Below are 14,988 nucleotides of genomic sequence, written 5' to 3' on the forward strand. Positions count from 1 at the left end.
AATATCCCAAAGTCAGATGTTTAGGCTTATTGGTTTGAAGCTAAAATTACAGTGTTCAAATATGAGAATCTGAAAGCAGAAGAAGCACTTTCTCTTTAGTGGTGATATTGTTGGTGGGTGACGTAGGCTCTAGGCTGGGGTTGTCATCCAAGTCCTGCCCAGCTTCCCAAGACACCGACAGCATTAGTGGAGGCAAAGGAGGAGGGAAGCGAGAGACAGATGCTGCATGCGATTCTCTGTCCTGTCTGAGTACCAGGACAAAGAACAGACATGACTGTCTCTGTAGAAAGCCAGGCACACCTTTAGAAATACAGTTAGCCCACTACAGGCAGGAGTAGAGAGCGGCTGTGAAAGATTATCGGTGTGAATCAGTGGTGCTCGTGTGTGGCAGAACTAGCTGTCTGGACCATGATAGGGGACACTGTTTATAATGCCAGGGAAACCCTAGAGTCTATAGGAAGGTCCATAAAAGATACTCCTGAGGGCTAGGGCTTGCAACTGAGTGTAGGAGGTCTGCCTAGGATTCACAAGGCCTTGGGTCTGATCTCCAGCATTCTGAGCAGAGAAGATATGCAGAAGCTGGACACTGTGTGATATGAGCTGCTAGGCTCAGAAATTCAAGATTAGTACCCACAAGTGATCTTCTTGGAGGGAAGGTATAAAAAGAGCTTAAAAATTGACTGGGTATGGTAGCTTGTGTCTTTAATTCTATCAAGAGGCAGAGGCAGGTAGGTTTCTGAGTGAGAGGGCAGCTTGGTCTATATGGCAAGCTTGAGACCCTGTCTCCAAAAAAAAAAAAATGGGAGAGGGCTGTAAAGTTGCCTGAGTGGATAAGAGCACTGTCTGATCCTACAGAGGACTCAGGGTTAATTTCCAGCACCTTCATGGCAGCTGATAACTATTGGGAACTCCAGTTCCAGGGCATCTGACACTCTCTTCAGACTTCTGAGGATGCCACGTGTGCACATGGTATACATACAGACACATAGGCAAAACTCTCACACACATTAAACAAAGTAGAGCTGAATACCATGTGTATATGTCAAAGCACCAAAGTTGTCCTCTCAGAGTCCTTGAGAGATTTAATGTGTTTCCTTCCCCTCTACTCCAAAATACTGTTGAAGTCCCAACCCCCAGTACCCATGAATGCATCTTTGTGAGGAGCTAGGTTGTTGCAGATGAAATCAGTTAAGATGAAGTTACTTTAGTGGGGTGGCCTTAGCTTTGTATAGTGAGTGTCTTTGTGTATAATAAAGCAGATAGACATGTTCAGTTGGACAGAATGCTGGGGTTTGATAGAGGCAGAATTTGGAGATAGAGAGGCTTATGTCAAGGAATGGCCTTGATTGTAGCGGTAAAGGGTGGTTAGGAGGGTGTTCTGTGCAGGCTTTATGGTGATTGGTGTCCTGCTGTTATGTTGATTTTGGAGTGGTAGCTTCAAGAACTGTGAGACAGTAAGTTCGTTTTATGCCACTTGACTTGTTGAGCCCTGAGTACTGATACACTCTCTAAACCTCCATTATCTTCCCCCAGTAATGGCGAACGTGTGAGAGCAAACCCTGGAGTACTTTATGTAAGAGGATAGAAAGAATGGTAGCCGATAGGCCAGACCTAGTGTTTGTGCTGCGTTGCTAGCATAATCCTACCCCCCCCCCCCATGTCTGGTGTGGTCAGATTGACTGACTGCATTATGTGTTGTTTTGTCGCTGCAGGCCGAGTACAAAAAAGCTGTAACCACGAATCAGTGGCACCGCAGATTAGAGTTTCCAAGCGGAGAGACCATCGTTATGCACAACCCAAAGGTGAGGAGCTTCCTGAGATGGGGGGGTGCGCCCTTTAAAGGTTATGCTGCTGTATGTATGATAACATTTCATTTTTTGTGTTTTTGCAGGAATTCCTTTGCAGGGATTCCTTTGTAATAAACATTTTTTATTTATTTTATTTATTTTTTTGAGACAGGGTCTCTATGTAACCCTGCTGTCCTGGAACTCGTTATGCAGAATAGGCAGGCTGGGTTTTTTTTTTAATATTTATTTATTTATTATGCATACAATATTCTGTCTGTGTGTACGTCTGCAGGCCAGAAGAGGGCACCAGACCTCATTACAGATGGTTGTGAGCCACCATGTGGTTGCCGGGAATTGAACTCAGGACCTCTGGAAGAGCAGGCAATGCTCTTAACCACTGAGCCATCTCTCCAGCCCCCAGGCAGGCTGGTTTTGAACTCAGAGATCCTTTGCCTTAAAGGCCCAAACCACCATGCCTGGCAAGTGTGTTTTGAAATAATTTAATTATTAATCATGGAAATTCAACTTTTTCTCATCAAGTTTCTGTTTGGTGACAGGTTACTGATACTGAGTGTCATCTTAGAAGAAGCTTGGTGAATCTTTTTTTGTTTTGTTTTGTTTTGTTTTTCGAGACAGGGTTTCTCTGTGGCTTTGGAGCCTGTCCTGGAACTAGCTTTGTAGACCAGGCTGGTCTCGAACTCACAGAGATCCGCCTGCCTCTGCCTCCCGAGTGCTGGGATTAAAGGCGTGCGCCACCACGGCCCGGCTTTGGTGAAGTCAGCTCTTTACAGAGGGCCAGAGAAAACAGTCAAGGCTTTGCGATCTGTCTGCTCTCCATTGAGCTACCAGTTCTGCTCTTGTATTGTGAGAGCAGCTGGGGGCAACAGTTTGCAAACCAATGGGTGTGTAGAAATGTTGAGAGACAGGGTTTCTCTGTGTAATAGTCCTAGCTGTTCTGGAACTCTCTTTGTGAATCAGGCTGGCCTCAAATTTACAGAGATCTACCTGCCTCTGCCTCTTGAGTGCTAGGATTAAAGACATACGCCACCATTACCTCAAGATTTAAATCTTTCTTCTTTCTGTTTTTAAGTAGTTTTCTGAGAGTCAAAGTTATATGTGGATTTTTTCCTATTCATTCATTCACTCACTCACTCATTCATTCATTCATTTTTTTTATTTGTTTTTATGTCCCAACTACAGTTTTCCCTTCCTCCTCTTCGCAGCCTCCTCCCTCCCCCAATCAGTTCCTCTTCTGTTACTCTTCAGAAAAGGGGAGGCCTCCCATGGATATCATCCAGCTATTGCATGTCAAGCTGCAGTAAGGCACCTCCTCTTCTCTTAAGGCTGGGCGAGGTAGTCCAGTAAGGGGAAAGGGTCTCAAAAGCAGGCAACAGAGTCAGAGACAGTCTCTGCTCCCTCTGTTAGGAGTCCCACAAGAAGATCAAGCTATACAACTATAGCATATATCCAGCGGGCCTAGGTTCGTCCCATATGGGCTCCCTGGTTGTCGGTTCAGTCTGAGTTCCTGTGGGCCCAGGTAAGTTGATGCTGTGGGTTTCTTGTGTCCTAGGCTCCATTGGCTCCCATAGTCATTCTTCCCCCTCTACCACAGGATTCATCAAGCTATACCTAAGCTTTGGCTGGGGTCTCTGCATCTGTTTCCAGCAGGTGCTCTATGAAGCCTCTTTGATAACAGTTGGGCCAGGCATCATTCTCTGAATACAGTAGAGTATCATTAGGAATATAGTAGAATATCATTAGGGATATAGTAGAATATCATCAGAAATATAGTAGAATATCATTAGGAATATAGTAGAATATCATCAGGAATATAGTAGAATATCATCAGGGATATAGTAGAATATCATCAGGGATATAGTAGAATATCATCAGGGATATAGTAGAATATCATCAGGGATATAGTAGAATATCATCAGGGATATAGTAGAATATCATCAGGGATATAGTAGAATATCATCAGGGATATAGTAGAATATCATCAGGGATATAGTAGAATATCATCAGGGATATAGTAGAATATCATCAGGGATATAGTAGAATATCATCAGGGATATAGTAGAATATCATCAGGGATATAGTAGAATATCATCAGGAATATAGTAGAATATCATTAGGAATATAGTAGAATATCATCAGGAATATAGTAGAATATCATCAGGAATATAGTAGAATATCATTAGGAATCATTTCCTTTCACTAGGAAAAAATCATTGACTTTTTATTTTTTTTGCCAGTCATGTTTGTTTCTATTCTATGTCTCTGGATTGTTCCCTGTTCCGCCTCTGGGTCCTGGCTCTCAGGGGTTAGCTCCTTCTCATGGTATGGGTCTCAAGCTGGGCCAGTCATTGGTTGATCACTCTTTTAATTTCTGTGCCACCTTTACCCCCTGCATATCTTGTAGGCAGGACAAATTGTAGATCGAAGATTTTGTGACTGGAAGTCTTGCCTGGCTATAGGAGATGGCCGGTTCAGGCTCCATATCCCCTATTGGTATGAGTCTTAGCTAGGATCACCTCCATAGATTCTTGCGAGTATCAATTGCACTAGGTTTCTAGCTTACCCCAGAGATGCCCTCAGATTCCAGTTGTCCCTCCCAGTGCTCTCTCCTCCTTCCTCTCTATACCTGATTCCTCTTGTTCCACCCCCACCCCCTTACCCAGATCCCTACCCCATCCAGCGGTGCTGTCCCTTCTGTTAAATCTTACATCTATGTGCGTGTGCGTACATACGCATTCACACATTTTTAACCCCTTCCCATTCTTGTGGTGCTGAGAAACTCAGGGAAAAAAAATCAATATGTATTCCAGCGTAAGTATTGAAAGTAATTATATGTTTAGTTTTGATAGTTAATGGTGGCTGGACCTTTACAGAATTTGCTTGGGGAACAGTTCTACTTCATTTATAACCAGCTGTACTGTGAAGCACAGGATTATTAAACATATTAGTTTGAAGCAGGCTTAGTGGTACATGCCTACAGCCCTAGCACATGGAGGCAGAGGCAGGAGGATGGCTGCAAGTTCTGGTCGAACTTTGTCTAGGTAACAAGTTCCAGGCCAGTCAGGGGATGTGTAGACTCCCATCTTGAGAACCAACGAAACAACACCCCCCCGCCCCCGTATTACTTAACTTATTGTGGGAAATAATTTTGCTAATGAGCCTTGTCATAATCTTGTGTCTTGAAGGTTATTGTCCAGTTCCAGCCTTCTTCAGTGCCAGATGAGTGGGGGACAACACAGGATGGACAGACGAGGCCCAGAGTTGTAAAGCGTGGGATTGATGACAGTCTGGATGAAATCCCTGATGGTATGTCTAGTTCGCTTAGGAGAAAGATCTGTTTGGGGTGCTCTGCTAATGTCACCATTCACTATGAAGGAAAGAGGCCATTGCTAGAATTACTGCCAGAGTGCTCAGAATCCAGCCATATATGTTGGTCATACGTCTGTCTTTTTTCTTATTGTTCCTTGTTTAATTTTAGATTTATTTATTTTTACAAGTATAAGTGTTTTGCCTGCATATATGTTCATGTACCATGTGTGTGCCTGGTGCCAACAGAGGTCAGAAGAAGGACTGGCTCCTCTGGGGAGTTAGGATTGGTTGTGAGCCACCATGTGGGTGTTGGGAACCGAACTTGGGTCCTCTGCAGGAACGGCAAGCACTTTGAACCACCAAGCCATCAGCCCTACATTTCTATCTTTTTGTTTTGAGACAAGGTCTTACTGTGTAGTCCTGGAATTCAGAGCTCTACCTGCCTCTGCCTCCCGAGTGCTGGGATTAAAGGTGTGCGCTGCCAGACCAGCAAAGATTTTTTGGTTTTGTTTGACTAAGCTCAGGGCCATGGTCATGTGCACACTTTATGTTCCTAAGCCACACCTTCATCCCATTCCTGTGGGATTCTGAAAAGATGGCACATTATGGTGGGTCCATAGGCTTGTGAAGAACAGCTGTTTCCTTGACCTCTCTATTTAGTTTGCCATATTTCCCCAGGTAGACAGACATGTTGTTCTAATTTGACACAGGCCAATAACGAATATTTTCGTGGAAGGGTAATGGATTTCTTTGCCTAGGTTTTTTTGTTTTTGTTTGTTTGTTTTGTTTTTGTTTTTCGAGACAGGATTTCTTTGTGTCGTCCTGGCTGTTCTGAAACTCTCTCTGTAGACCATACTGCCCTCAAACTCAACAGAGATCTACCTGCTCTGTCCCCAAAATCTTTGGCTAGCTTATGATAAAGTTGTATCAAGAATTTAGCAGTTTAACTAACAACACCAAATTCTCAGTTTTGTGTGTATGTGTCTGTATGAGATGATTTTTATTATTTGTTTATTTTTACTAGGGGAAATGCCTCAAGTTGACCATTTGGTGTTCATGGTGCATGGCATTGGACCCGTGTGTGACTTGCGCTTTAGAAGCATTATTGAGTGTGGTAAGTGCAAGCCACATTTCATTTCCTAGGAGAAGCTGAGTGCTGATAGAAGGGCTCTTTAGCATACATTTTTATGATGCTTCTAGCTGTGTACTCGTGGTCAGTAGGAAGTATGAGTTTGTGTTTGATCTGCTCTTATGGCATACAATCCTAGATTCTGAAGAATCAGAAAGGACCGTGAGAATTATCTCACCGTTTTGGTAGACAGCCTTCCTGCCTGAGCACTGGCTGCAGCATGGAGCTCCTGTGCCGCGAGCTGACACCTAGGGAGTCCTGAGAAACTGTTTAGGACATGCAAACGAGCAGCCTTCTCAGTTGGGCGGGGAATGTGAAGACAGGCCTGCAGTAATAGTCTGCGTTTACTGGCTACTTGGTGTTGCATGTGTGTGCCTCACACCTGCACCTCTGGGTGTGGGGTGCCACTGTTACCTCCAGCATAGGTGAGGGAAGGCCTTGGCTGAGGTAGGCGCTCTACTGCCACAGTTGGTTCTGGAACCTGATGCTGAGGAGGGATAGGATTCCAATCTTCTGGCCTTTAGGCCTCAAAAATACCGAAAATTAAAAGAACTTTCCAGCAGTTGGGCGTTTGTTCACTTACTATTTTGTCATCATTTTAAAAAGTATATATCTTTATGTTATTAAAATGGCAGCACATTTCAGTTTATTAGCTACCAAGCTAAAATAATATTTTTCTTTTTCTTTTTTTTTTTTAGTGGATGACTTTAGGGTGGTTTCTCTCAAGTTGCTGCAGACACACTTCAAGAAATCTCTTGAGGAAGGGAAAATCAGCAGAGTGGAGTTCCTTCCAGTTCACTGGCATAGCGCCCTGGGTGGGCATGCCACGGGCGTTGACAGGTTTGCAGGGTTTGATGCTGTATTTTTCAGAGTAGCTAAAATTAGAGGCAAATTTAAATTGTAATGCAAACTGGCTTATTCTACCTTGAGCAAATAAGGCCTTTATGTGAATGACGTCTTGCTCCGATGTGATGAAGTGCTGGGTGTGCTATAAATATCTGCCTGTTCCCTGTGTCTCTCGTGGGTTTGTTCTCATTGTAGACATCTAAGGGGATCTAGGAAAGTTCAGACAGTTAGAGTTTATTTTTGGTGCTGGAAAATGGACTCGGAGTGCCAGGCATGGTGAACACACCCGGCTCTGCGGCTGGCTTTGAAACACCCTCTGACCTGCTGTGGTCAGGGGGGGCCCGTCATGAATGCTCAGCAGCATCCTTGTCTAGTTAACAGCCACATGGGTCTCCTTTACCAGGTGATGTCCCCCATGGGGCAAAAAAGCCACCATTTGGGATTTAGATTGTTAGTCTCTTGGTGGGGAACCATTTAACATCCCTGGTGCCCTATGGTGAGCAGCACCCACCCGGCTCTGTGACAGAACCTCCCCACTCAGTTTCCAATGCCCATTGCAGAGCCGCAGGTACAGGTAATGTTTATGCTGCCGCATGTGGCTAGTAAAATGGTTCCAGTTAGTGGCCGCTGTGATGTGTTGGGGCTCATGCTTTTACAAAGCTAACCCCGTGGACAGTGTTCTGGCCACATTGGACTGTGCTGTGAGGTGCTTGCTTTCTCAGTGAATGCTGAGAGTTTTTGTTTCAGGTAACTCCTTCCATATTCTCACAGTGACAGCCTCTTGTCTCTGGCATCCAGATTTTAGTTAGTCAACAGAAAGTGGGCAGTAGGGCTTTTCTATGTCAAAGTTGGCCTGTGACAGTTACAAGTTCATTGTACTAGTTAATGTGTAATCTCTCCTTTATACTGGCTTTTCTCTATTAGAAATAAAAAGCTAAACTGTTAAAAATCCAGAGGTCGAAGGTAAATACTGACAGTAACTTTGTTTTTTCTTTTACGACAGGAATATCAAGAAAATCACTTTGCCAAGTATTGGTCGGTTTCGGCACTTCACTAATGACACCCTGCTAGATGTTTTATTTTACAACAGCCCTACCTACTGTCAGTCCATTGTGCAGAAAGTGGGAGTGGAGATAAACCGGTTACACTCTCTCTTTTTGAGTCGGAACCCAAACTTCAAAGGAAAGGTGTCTGTTGCTGGTCACAGTTTAGGTAAAGCTGCCACATAATTTCAGATGTGCCTATTGGTTTGCTGGTCATTGCTTTGTGTTCTCTGCCTGCAAAAATAGGGAGCTTGAGTTTGTGAATAAAACCGGATGCTCCTTGTTTAGATTGCCTTTGTTCTTCATGTCCAGCAGTGGAGGAAGGCTGTGCATTTTCGTTGTTGTTGTTTCCAGGTTCTCTTTTATTTATCTGTGTGTGTGTGAGTCTGTTGAATGTATGCCATGTTTATGTGGGTGACCTTGGCCCTCAAAGAGGGTGTCTCATCCCTGGAGCTGGAGGTAAAGATGCTTGTATAACCTGCTGGATGTGGGTGCTCGGAACCAAGTTTAGATCCTCTGGAAGAACAGGATGCACTCAACCACGGAGCCATCTCTCTAGCTGTTAGACTGTGTTGTTTTGTTCTTAGATGCAGCAGGAATCTTACTAGAACTTTAGGAAAAACGTGTAGGTAAAGTTGCCCATGTAACTTCAGACTTGATTGTTGATTTGTCGAGAAGTTGCTCTGTGTCTTTCTGGCTGCCAAACTCAGGGCATATATGAGTCATACATGCATGGGGTATGTGTACTTATGTGTACCCCAGCACCTGTGTGGAGGTCAGAGAACAACTTTGTAGGGTCATTTCTCTTCCACCTTTACGTTGTGCCTTAGTTTGTTTTCTGTTGCTTTGGCTTCCTGCCAAGGAAGCAACTTGGCAGGGAGGGGAGATTTTATTTTAGCTTACAGTTGTAGTTGATCATGACAGGAAGTCAGGCAGGGCTTCCAGAGCCCACAAGAACCTGGAAGCAGGAACTGAAGCAGAGACCTTGGAGTGATGCTGCTTACTGGCTTGCTCCTTCTGGCCTACACAGTACGCCCCAGGATCACCTGCCCAGAGACGGCGCCACCCAGAGCAGGATGGGTCTTTCTGCTTGAATCAATGCCAGTCAGAGAGGGTGTTTTCTCAGTTGAGGTGTCCTGTTTTCTGATGACTCTAGCTCCTGGCAAGTTGATAGAAATCTAAGAACTGATACAAATGGCCTCTGGAGATCAAATTCAGGTTGCTAAGCTTGCGTGACAAATACTTTGACTGGCTGAGCTATCATGCTGGTTCTGATTATTAGATTTTAATCAGCTGCTCATCTTTGTATGACTTCTGCTAGAGACTGAAAAATAAAATCAGGAGGATTTATTTAGTGTTGAAAAATACATGGGGTAGTTAACTTTGGTATAAAGCCTAATATATCTTTTCCTTAGGTTCTCTGATATTGTTTGACATCTTGTCTAATCAAAAAGATATGAATGTCTCTAAGTCTCCGGGGTCCATGACTGTTTCTAATGGAGTTATGAAACAGCCAGATTTTCAGGAAAAGCAGGTGAGTTTATCGTTACCCTGTTGACGTTGAGATTTAGAGCTAGACCCGAGATGTTCTCCAAAACCTGTACTGTTTCCTCTAATCGTTTTTAATTGTCAAAGTACATTGAGGCTCAGAAGTACAGTAGAGAAGTTGGGTCACACACCTGTAATCCTGACTGAAGCACAGTTAGTAAAAACTCAGAGAGAGAAATTGGGGTTCAACCTGAAGATCCGAAAAGCAAAGCAGCCAGCCACTGGCTCTTACCAGTTCAAAATGGCGATCCTGCCTCCAGGAATCTCAGAATGAGACTGTGTTTGAGAGCTGTTTCCTTCCGTTTTATAATCCTCTCTAGGGCTGGGATTAAAGGCATGTACACCATGATTGAAGGCATGCACTGCCCGGTTTCTATGGCAGACTAGTGTATCTACTGGGATTAAAGGTGTGTGTTACCATTACCTGGTCTGTAAGGCTGACCAGTGGTGCTGTTTTACTCTCAGATCTTCAGGTGAGCTTTATTAATTAAAATACAATTGAAATGCCCCTACACCTCACTGTTTTGGAGGCTGAGATGGGAGGATGATGAGTTCAAAGCCAGCTTGGGCAGCACAGTGAGACGCCATCTCTAAAAATAGGAGTTTCTTGTTCTTTTTCCTTATGGATTATAAAGTAAATGTGAAGGCTTAGAATTGTAATAGCTATACTATTAGCATTATTTATTTGTTTGATTTTTTCAAGACAGGGCTTATCTGTGTAACATCCTTAACTGTCTTGGAGCTGTCTTGGAGCTAGTTCTCGTTCTCTCTCTCTCTCTCTCTCTCTCTCTCTCTCTCTCTCTCTCTCTCTCTCTCTCTCTCTCTCTCTCTCTAACAAAACCAAAGTTTATTGAGACTAATGTCCATGCATGTGAATTCACTGCTTTAAAGGCTGGTACAATGCTTGCTTGCAAGAATATCAGTTTCCTAGCACTTAACATTTCTCTACCAAACTTGGAAAATGGGCCACAGACATGGTCTAATAAGGTGGGGAAAACAACTGGAGAAGGTGTGGAACTCTCTTTTGTAGACCAGTCTGGTCTCGAACTTAGAGACCTGCCTGCCTCTGCCTCCCGAGTGCTGGGATCAAAGGTGTGTGCCACCACCGCCCAGTTTTAAAGTAAATTATTACAGAAAGTGGAAGCATGAGTGATTTACTTAAAGTCCAGGTGAAGATGGCAAAGTGCTAAAGTTTAGTTGATTTGTAGAGCAAAGCCCTTTTAGATTCCTGTAGATCACGAGACATTTTATACGAGTTTTTTCTGAGCTTTGTAATATTTTCCTCTTTTTTTAAGGTACCCGAAGAGCCAAAGCTGATGTCAGATGAATCCTGTGGACTTGATGTTGAAAATGAAGAACCGCTGACTTTGCATGGAACCCTGGAAGCACTCAGCCTCTTTGATTACATTAGCACTTTTGAGAAGGAAAAGATGGATATGGAATCTTTGGTACTGCTAATAACTTGGTTTATTTTGTTAAGGACTCTTACATCAGAATTTATTCCACATAAGCCAGAAAGTTAATGTTTAAAAAACAGAAAAAGGGGGCTGGAGAGAGAGATGGCTCAGAGGTTAAGAGCACTTGCTGCTCTTGCAGAGGACTGAGGTTTGGTTTCCAGCACCCACAATGTGGCTCACAACAGTCTGTAACTCCTTTCCAGGATCCAGTGCCTTCTTCTGGCCGCTGTGGGCACCAGCACACACATATTGCACACATACACCGAAGGAACACATGTGTATACATAAAGTAAACACAGAAGGTTTTGTTTTGTTTTGTTTTTGTTTTTCAAGTCAGGTTTTCTTTGTAGCTCTGTGTAACTCATTTTGTAGACCAGGCTGGTCTCGAACTCACAGGGATTCTGAGTGCTGAAATGAAAAGCATGTGCCACTATGGCCTGGCTCTAAATACAACCTTTTTAAAATTTGAGGGAAAAAAAATTAAATGTGTGAAGCTTTTTTATTTTTTTGTTTGTTTTTTTGAGGCAGGGTTTCTCTGTATAACAACTCTGGCTGTCCTGGAAATTGCTCTGTAGACCAGGCTGGCCTTGAACTCAGAGATCTGCCTGCTTCTGCCTCCTGGGTGCTGGGCTTAAAGCTGTGCATGAGACAAAACATAGAAATCATATCTGGAAAAGAATTTTAAAGTAGTAAACAGCATGACAATACCTACTGGGCAGAGATGGATTAGAAAAGCACCTGGATACCGACACAGGCGGCTTTTATGGCCAGAGTTTATACAGAACTCTGTGTATATAAAGAAGCAGCAGGCAAATGAGGCATTGGAAACAGGAGCATGATTTACAGGAAAGAACAGGTGACCTTGTTCCTTGGGAGAACAAGTACAGAATGTTCTCTAAGAGTAACGTGATACTGTTTTTTTTTTTTTTTTTTTTTGTTTTTGTTTTTGTTTTTCAAGACAGGGTTTCTCTGTGGCTTTGGAGCCTGTCCTGGAACTAGCTCTTGTAGACCAGGCTGGTCTCGAACTCACAGAGATCCTCCTGCCTCTGCCTCCCGAGTGCTGGGATTAAAGGCGTGCACCACCACCGCCCGGCGTGATACTGGTTTTAACCCATTTGGTAACAGTCTATGTGGCAGGAGGAGGGGGAGCTGGCACTGTGGCTCTGGTTATTGAGAGTGTAAATGGGCACAGTCTCTGCAGAGATTTCTCATGTCTTCAAAAATAAGTTGTGTGCCCTTTGCCCTGCCGGTTTTACTGGTAGTAATGTTTTCTGTAAAGAAATCTCTGGGAATACCTGCAGGATGCCCACTGAAGTTTTCAGTAGCGTGGACCTTAGCAGCCACAGTGCACACGGACAGGGTGTAGTGGCGTCATTTGTGCAGCCCTGCAGCAGGACTCGCTGCGCTTGAGTACAGATACTGTCATCCATCTTGACCTGTCAGGTGCTTGGACGAAAGCTCGAGGTTGACACACACTGAAGAGCATGTTGCTGTTGTGTGCACGTGAGATTTCTAAAGAGGTAGAGTGCTACAGTTACCACTGAAGGAACTGGATGCTTGGGACCAGGATGGACAGGAGAGGGCTGAGGGGAGAGCTTCATTATGTTAGCAGTATAACTTCAGAGTTTTGCATGACATATTTTCTATCAAAAATAAAAGAATTTTTAATAGAGGGGCTAATTAAAAAATTTTTTTAAGCCAGGTGGTGTTGGTGCATGCCTTTAATCCCAACACTTGGGAGGCAGAAATAGGTGGATCTCTGTGAGTTCAAGGCCAGCCTGGTCTACAGAGTAAGTTTTAGGATAGCCAGGGCTACACAGAGAAACCCTGTCTTGAAAAGCCAACAAAAAACCTTTTTTTTTTTAAAAAAAAAAAATAGTACTAGGTACTGATGCCAAGATTTCACACATGTTAGACAAGTGCTCTACCAGTAAACTGAGATTGAGCATTTTAAAGCTTAAAATATCTATTTCAAGCAAAAAGCCCTAGCTATTTTGAAGGTTGACTGACTTTTTGGTTGGTTTAGTTAATTCTTGTAGTATTCTTTGTACCCTATTTTCAGCTTCTCTGTCTCTAGACTGATTAATTCATATGCTTTTGCTTTTCTTTAAAGCTTATGTGTACAGTTGATGACCTGAAGGAGATGGGGATCCCCCTTGGGCCCAGGAAGAAGATAGCCAATTTTGTAAAACTTAAAGCAGCCAAACTGGTAAGGTTCATTTCTGTCCTCAAGAAAATGAACATGTTTTGTACCTGCCCTTTTCATTTGTTTGTTTTATTTTTTAAGGCAAGGTCTCACACTGTAGCCCAGCCTAGCCTAGAACTCACATACAGCATGATCCTTCTGCTTCAGTCTCCCAGCACTGGGGTTGGAGGTGTGAGCCATTATGCTTCACTCTCATTCTTGTCTTAGAAGCTTGCAATGCCCCTTTGGTTGGCAAACTAGTTTATTTCCACCAGGAGCACAAAATGGAAGCCCAGGCTCCAGAGTCTGTTGGCACTGGGTTTATATCCACATTGCAGTGACTGAACAACTTGGTGTTCCAGGGACAGAGGGTTCCCTGGAAAAAGGGCTTTTCATTTTTGCTAGTTTATTTAAAACTTCTTTCAAAGATTTGTTTTATGTGGGTGACTGATTTATCTGCATGTATGCATGAGCACTCTGTCCCTGCCTGGTGCTCATGGAAGTCAGAGGAGGGAGGGTGTTGGCCTGCCTGGTGAGGAGTACTAAAGACAAAACAGAAAAGGCCTTGCAAATCAACAGCTGAGACAAATATCCATTACCTTGTTCCCCACTGTAGACTGAATCACATTTTACCTTAATAGCAGTAAGTCCCATGGTTCAGGGTCTGAGGGACATGGCTGGAGCACCTTCTTAGGCCAGGGTCCTGTTGGTTATAGTACGCAGAGAGGAGGCCAAAGCTAGAGGTGTGGCAGGAACTGTAAAATAAGTAGTTAGAATTTTTTAGTTGCTGAAAAAGACGATAGTGCTATGGATTTGGGATGGAAAGAGAGCAACTCCCAAGGACTTTAGATAAAGCAAACTATTTGATTAGCTGTTGGGAAAAGCTGTGAGATCATCAGGTGTCCCTTTCTCTGCATGTTAAATAAACCACTTGCTATTTCCAATTCACAACATTCTCTTCATCTCTTTGGCATCTCCCAGCAGTCTGTGGGCAGACCCCACAAGTTCCTCTCCACACATGATCTTATCCAAAAGAGAATGAGGTGCTATCACTCTGATGAGCATGATGTTCCCACACACGTTGTTCCAGGAGTGTGCTGGGGTGATTCTGTATGTAGGCACAGTTGGTTGTCCACACTCAGCAGTGAGGCCAGGCCCATGAGCAAGACAGATAAGGATCCAGGAGTGATATCTTCAGGGTTTCTGCTTCATGGCCTTAATTTTTTTCTGTATGAAAAAGTCGAAAAGTTCTTTGAAAAACTCCTAGGAGGGTCCTGTTTATCGATTACAATGCCTTAGATATATAAGCTGTGGCATTTTAAGCATGCTTGGAAAGGAATAAGGATCTATAGTATAATCTCACTTTTTAAATTAAATATAGTTGCTTTCAGATGAACCAAGAAACTTTGTCAGCCACTTTGCATTGATTGATTTGAATTGTTCAGAGGTAAATTGTTGACAGATGAAGATAATAGTACTATGTCTTGGTGACTTACTATTACTGAAATAACGGGACTGAAATTAGCCGTTGTTTTTTAGCAAGGATATCAGTATGTATGGTCTGGTTTCCTCTGTAAACCATCTTCGGCATTTTCATTGGAAACAGTGGTATTTAGTATTGGGAATATTGTTAGCTACCTCTGTATATGCTGGTTCATTTGTACAT

The 14,988-nt window shown here is 43.4% G+C and overlaps 1 protein-coding gene across 3 annotated transcripts in view; it reads left to right on the top strand.

The window, feature by feature from the left end:
• The window catches only part of Sec23ip (SEC23 interacting protein), a 45,976-nt gene that overhangs the window by 14,970 nt on the left and 16,018 nt on the right, over positions 1–14,988 (top strand). For all 3 annotated transcript variants that reach the window (XM_075972459.1, XM_075972460.1, XM_075972461.1), the window contains exons 5-12: positions 1,713–1,802; positions 4,991–5,111; positions 6,139–6,228; positions 6,942–7,083; positions 8,093–8,301; positions 9,548–9,666; positions 10,976–11,128; positions 13,251–13,346. In XM_075972459.1, coding sequence (XP_075828574.1) covers positions 1,713–1,802; positions 4,991–5,111; positions 6,139–6,228; positions 6,942–7,083; positions 8,093–8,301; positions 9,548–9,666; positions 10,976–11,128; positions 13,251–13,346 — 1,020 coding nt within the window. The remainder of the gene's footprint in view (positions 1–1,712; positions 1,803–4,990; positions 5,112–6,138; positions 6,229–6,941; positions 7,084–8,092; positions 8,302–9,547; positions 9,667–10,975; positions 11,129–13,250; positions 13,347–14,988) is intronic.

The sequence above is a fragment of the Microtus pennsylvanicus genome, chromosome 5, assembly GCF_037038515.1.
Source record: "Microtus pennsylvanicus isolate mMicPen1 chromosome 5, mMicPen1.hap1, whole genome shotgun sequence".
Taxonomy (NCBI): domain Eukaryota; kingdom Metazoa; phylum Chordata; class Mammalia; order Rodentia; family Cricetidae; genus Microtus; species Microtus pennsylvanicus.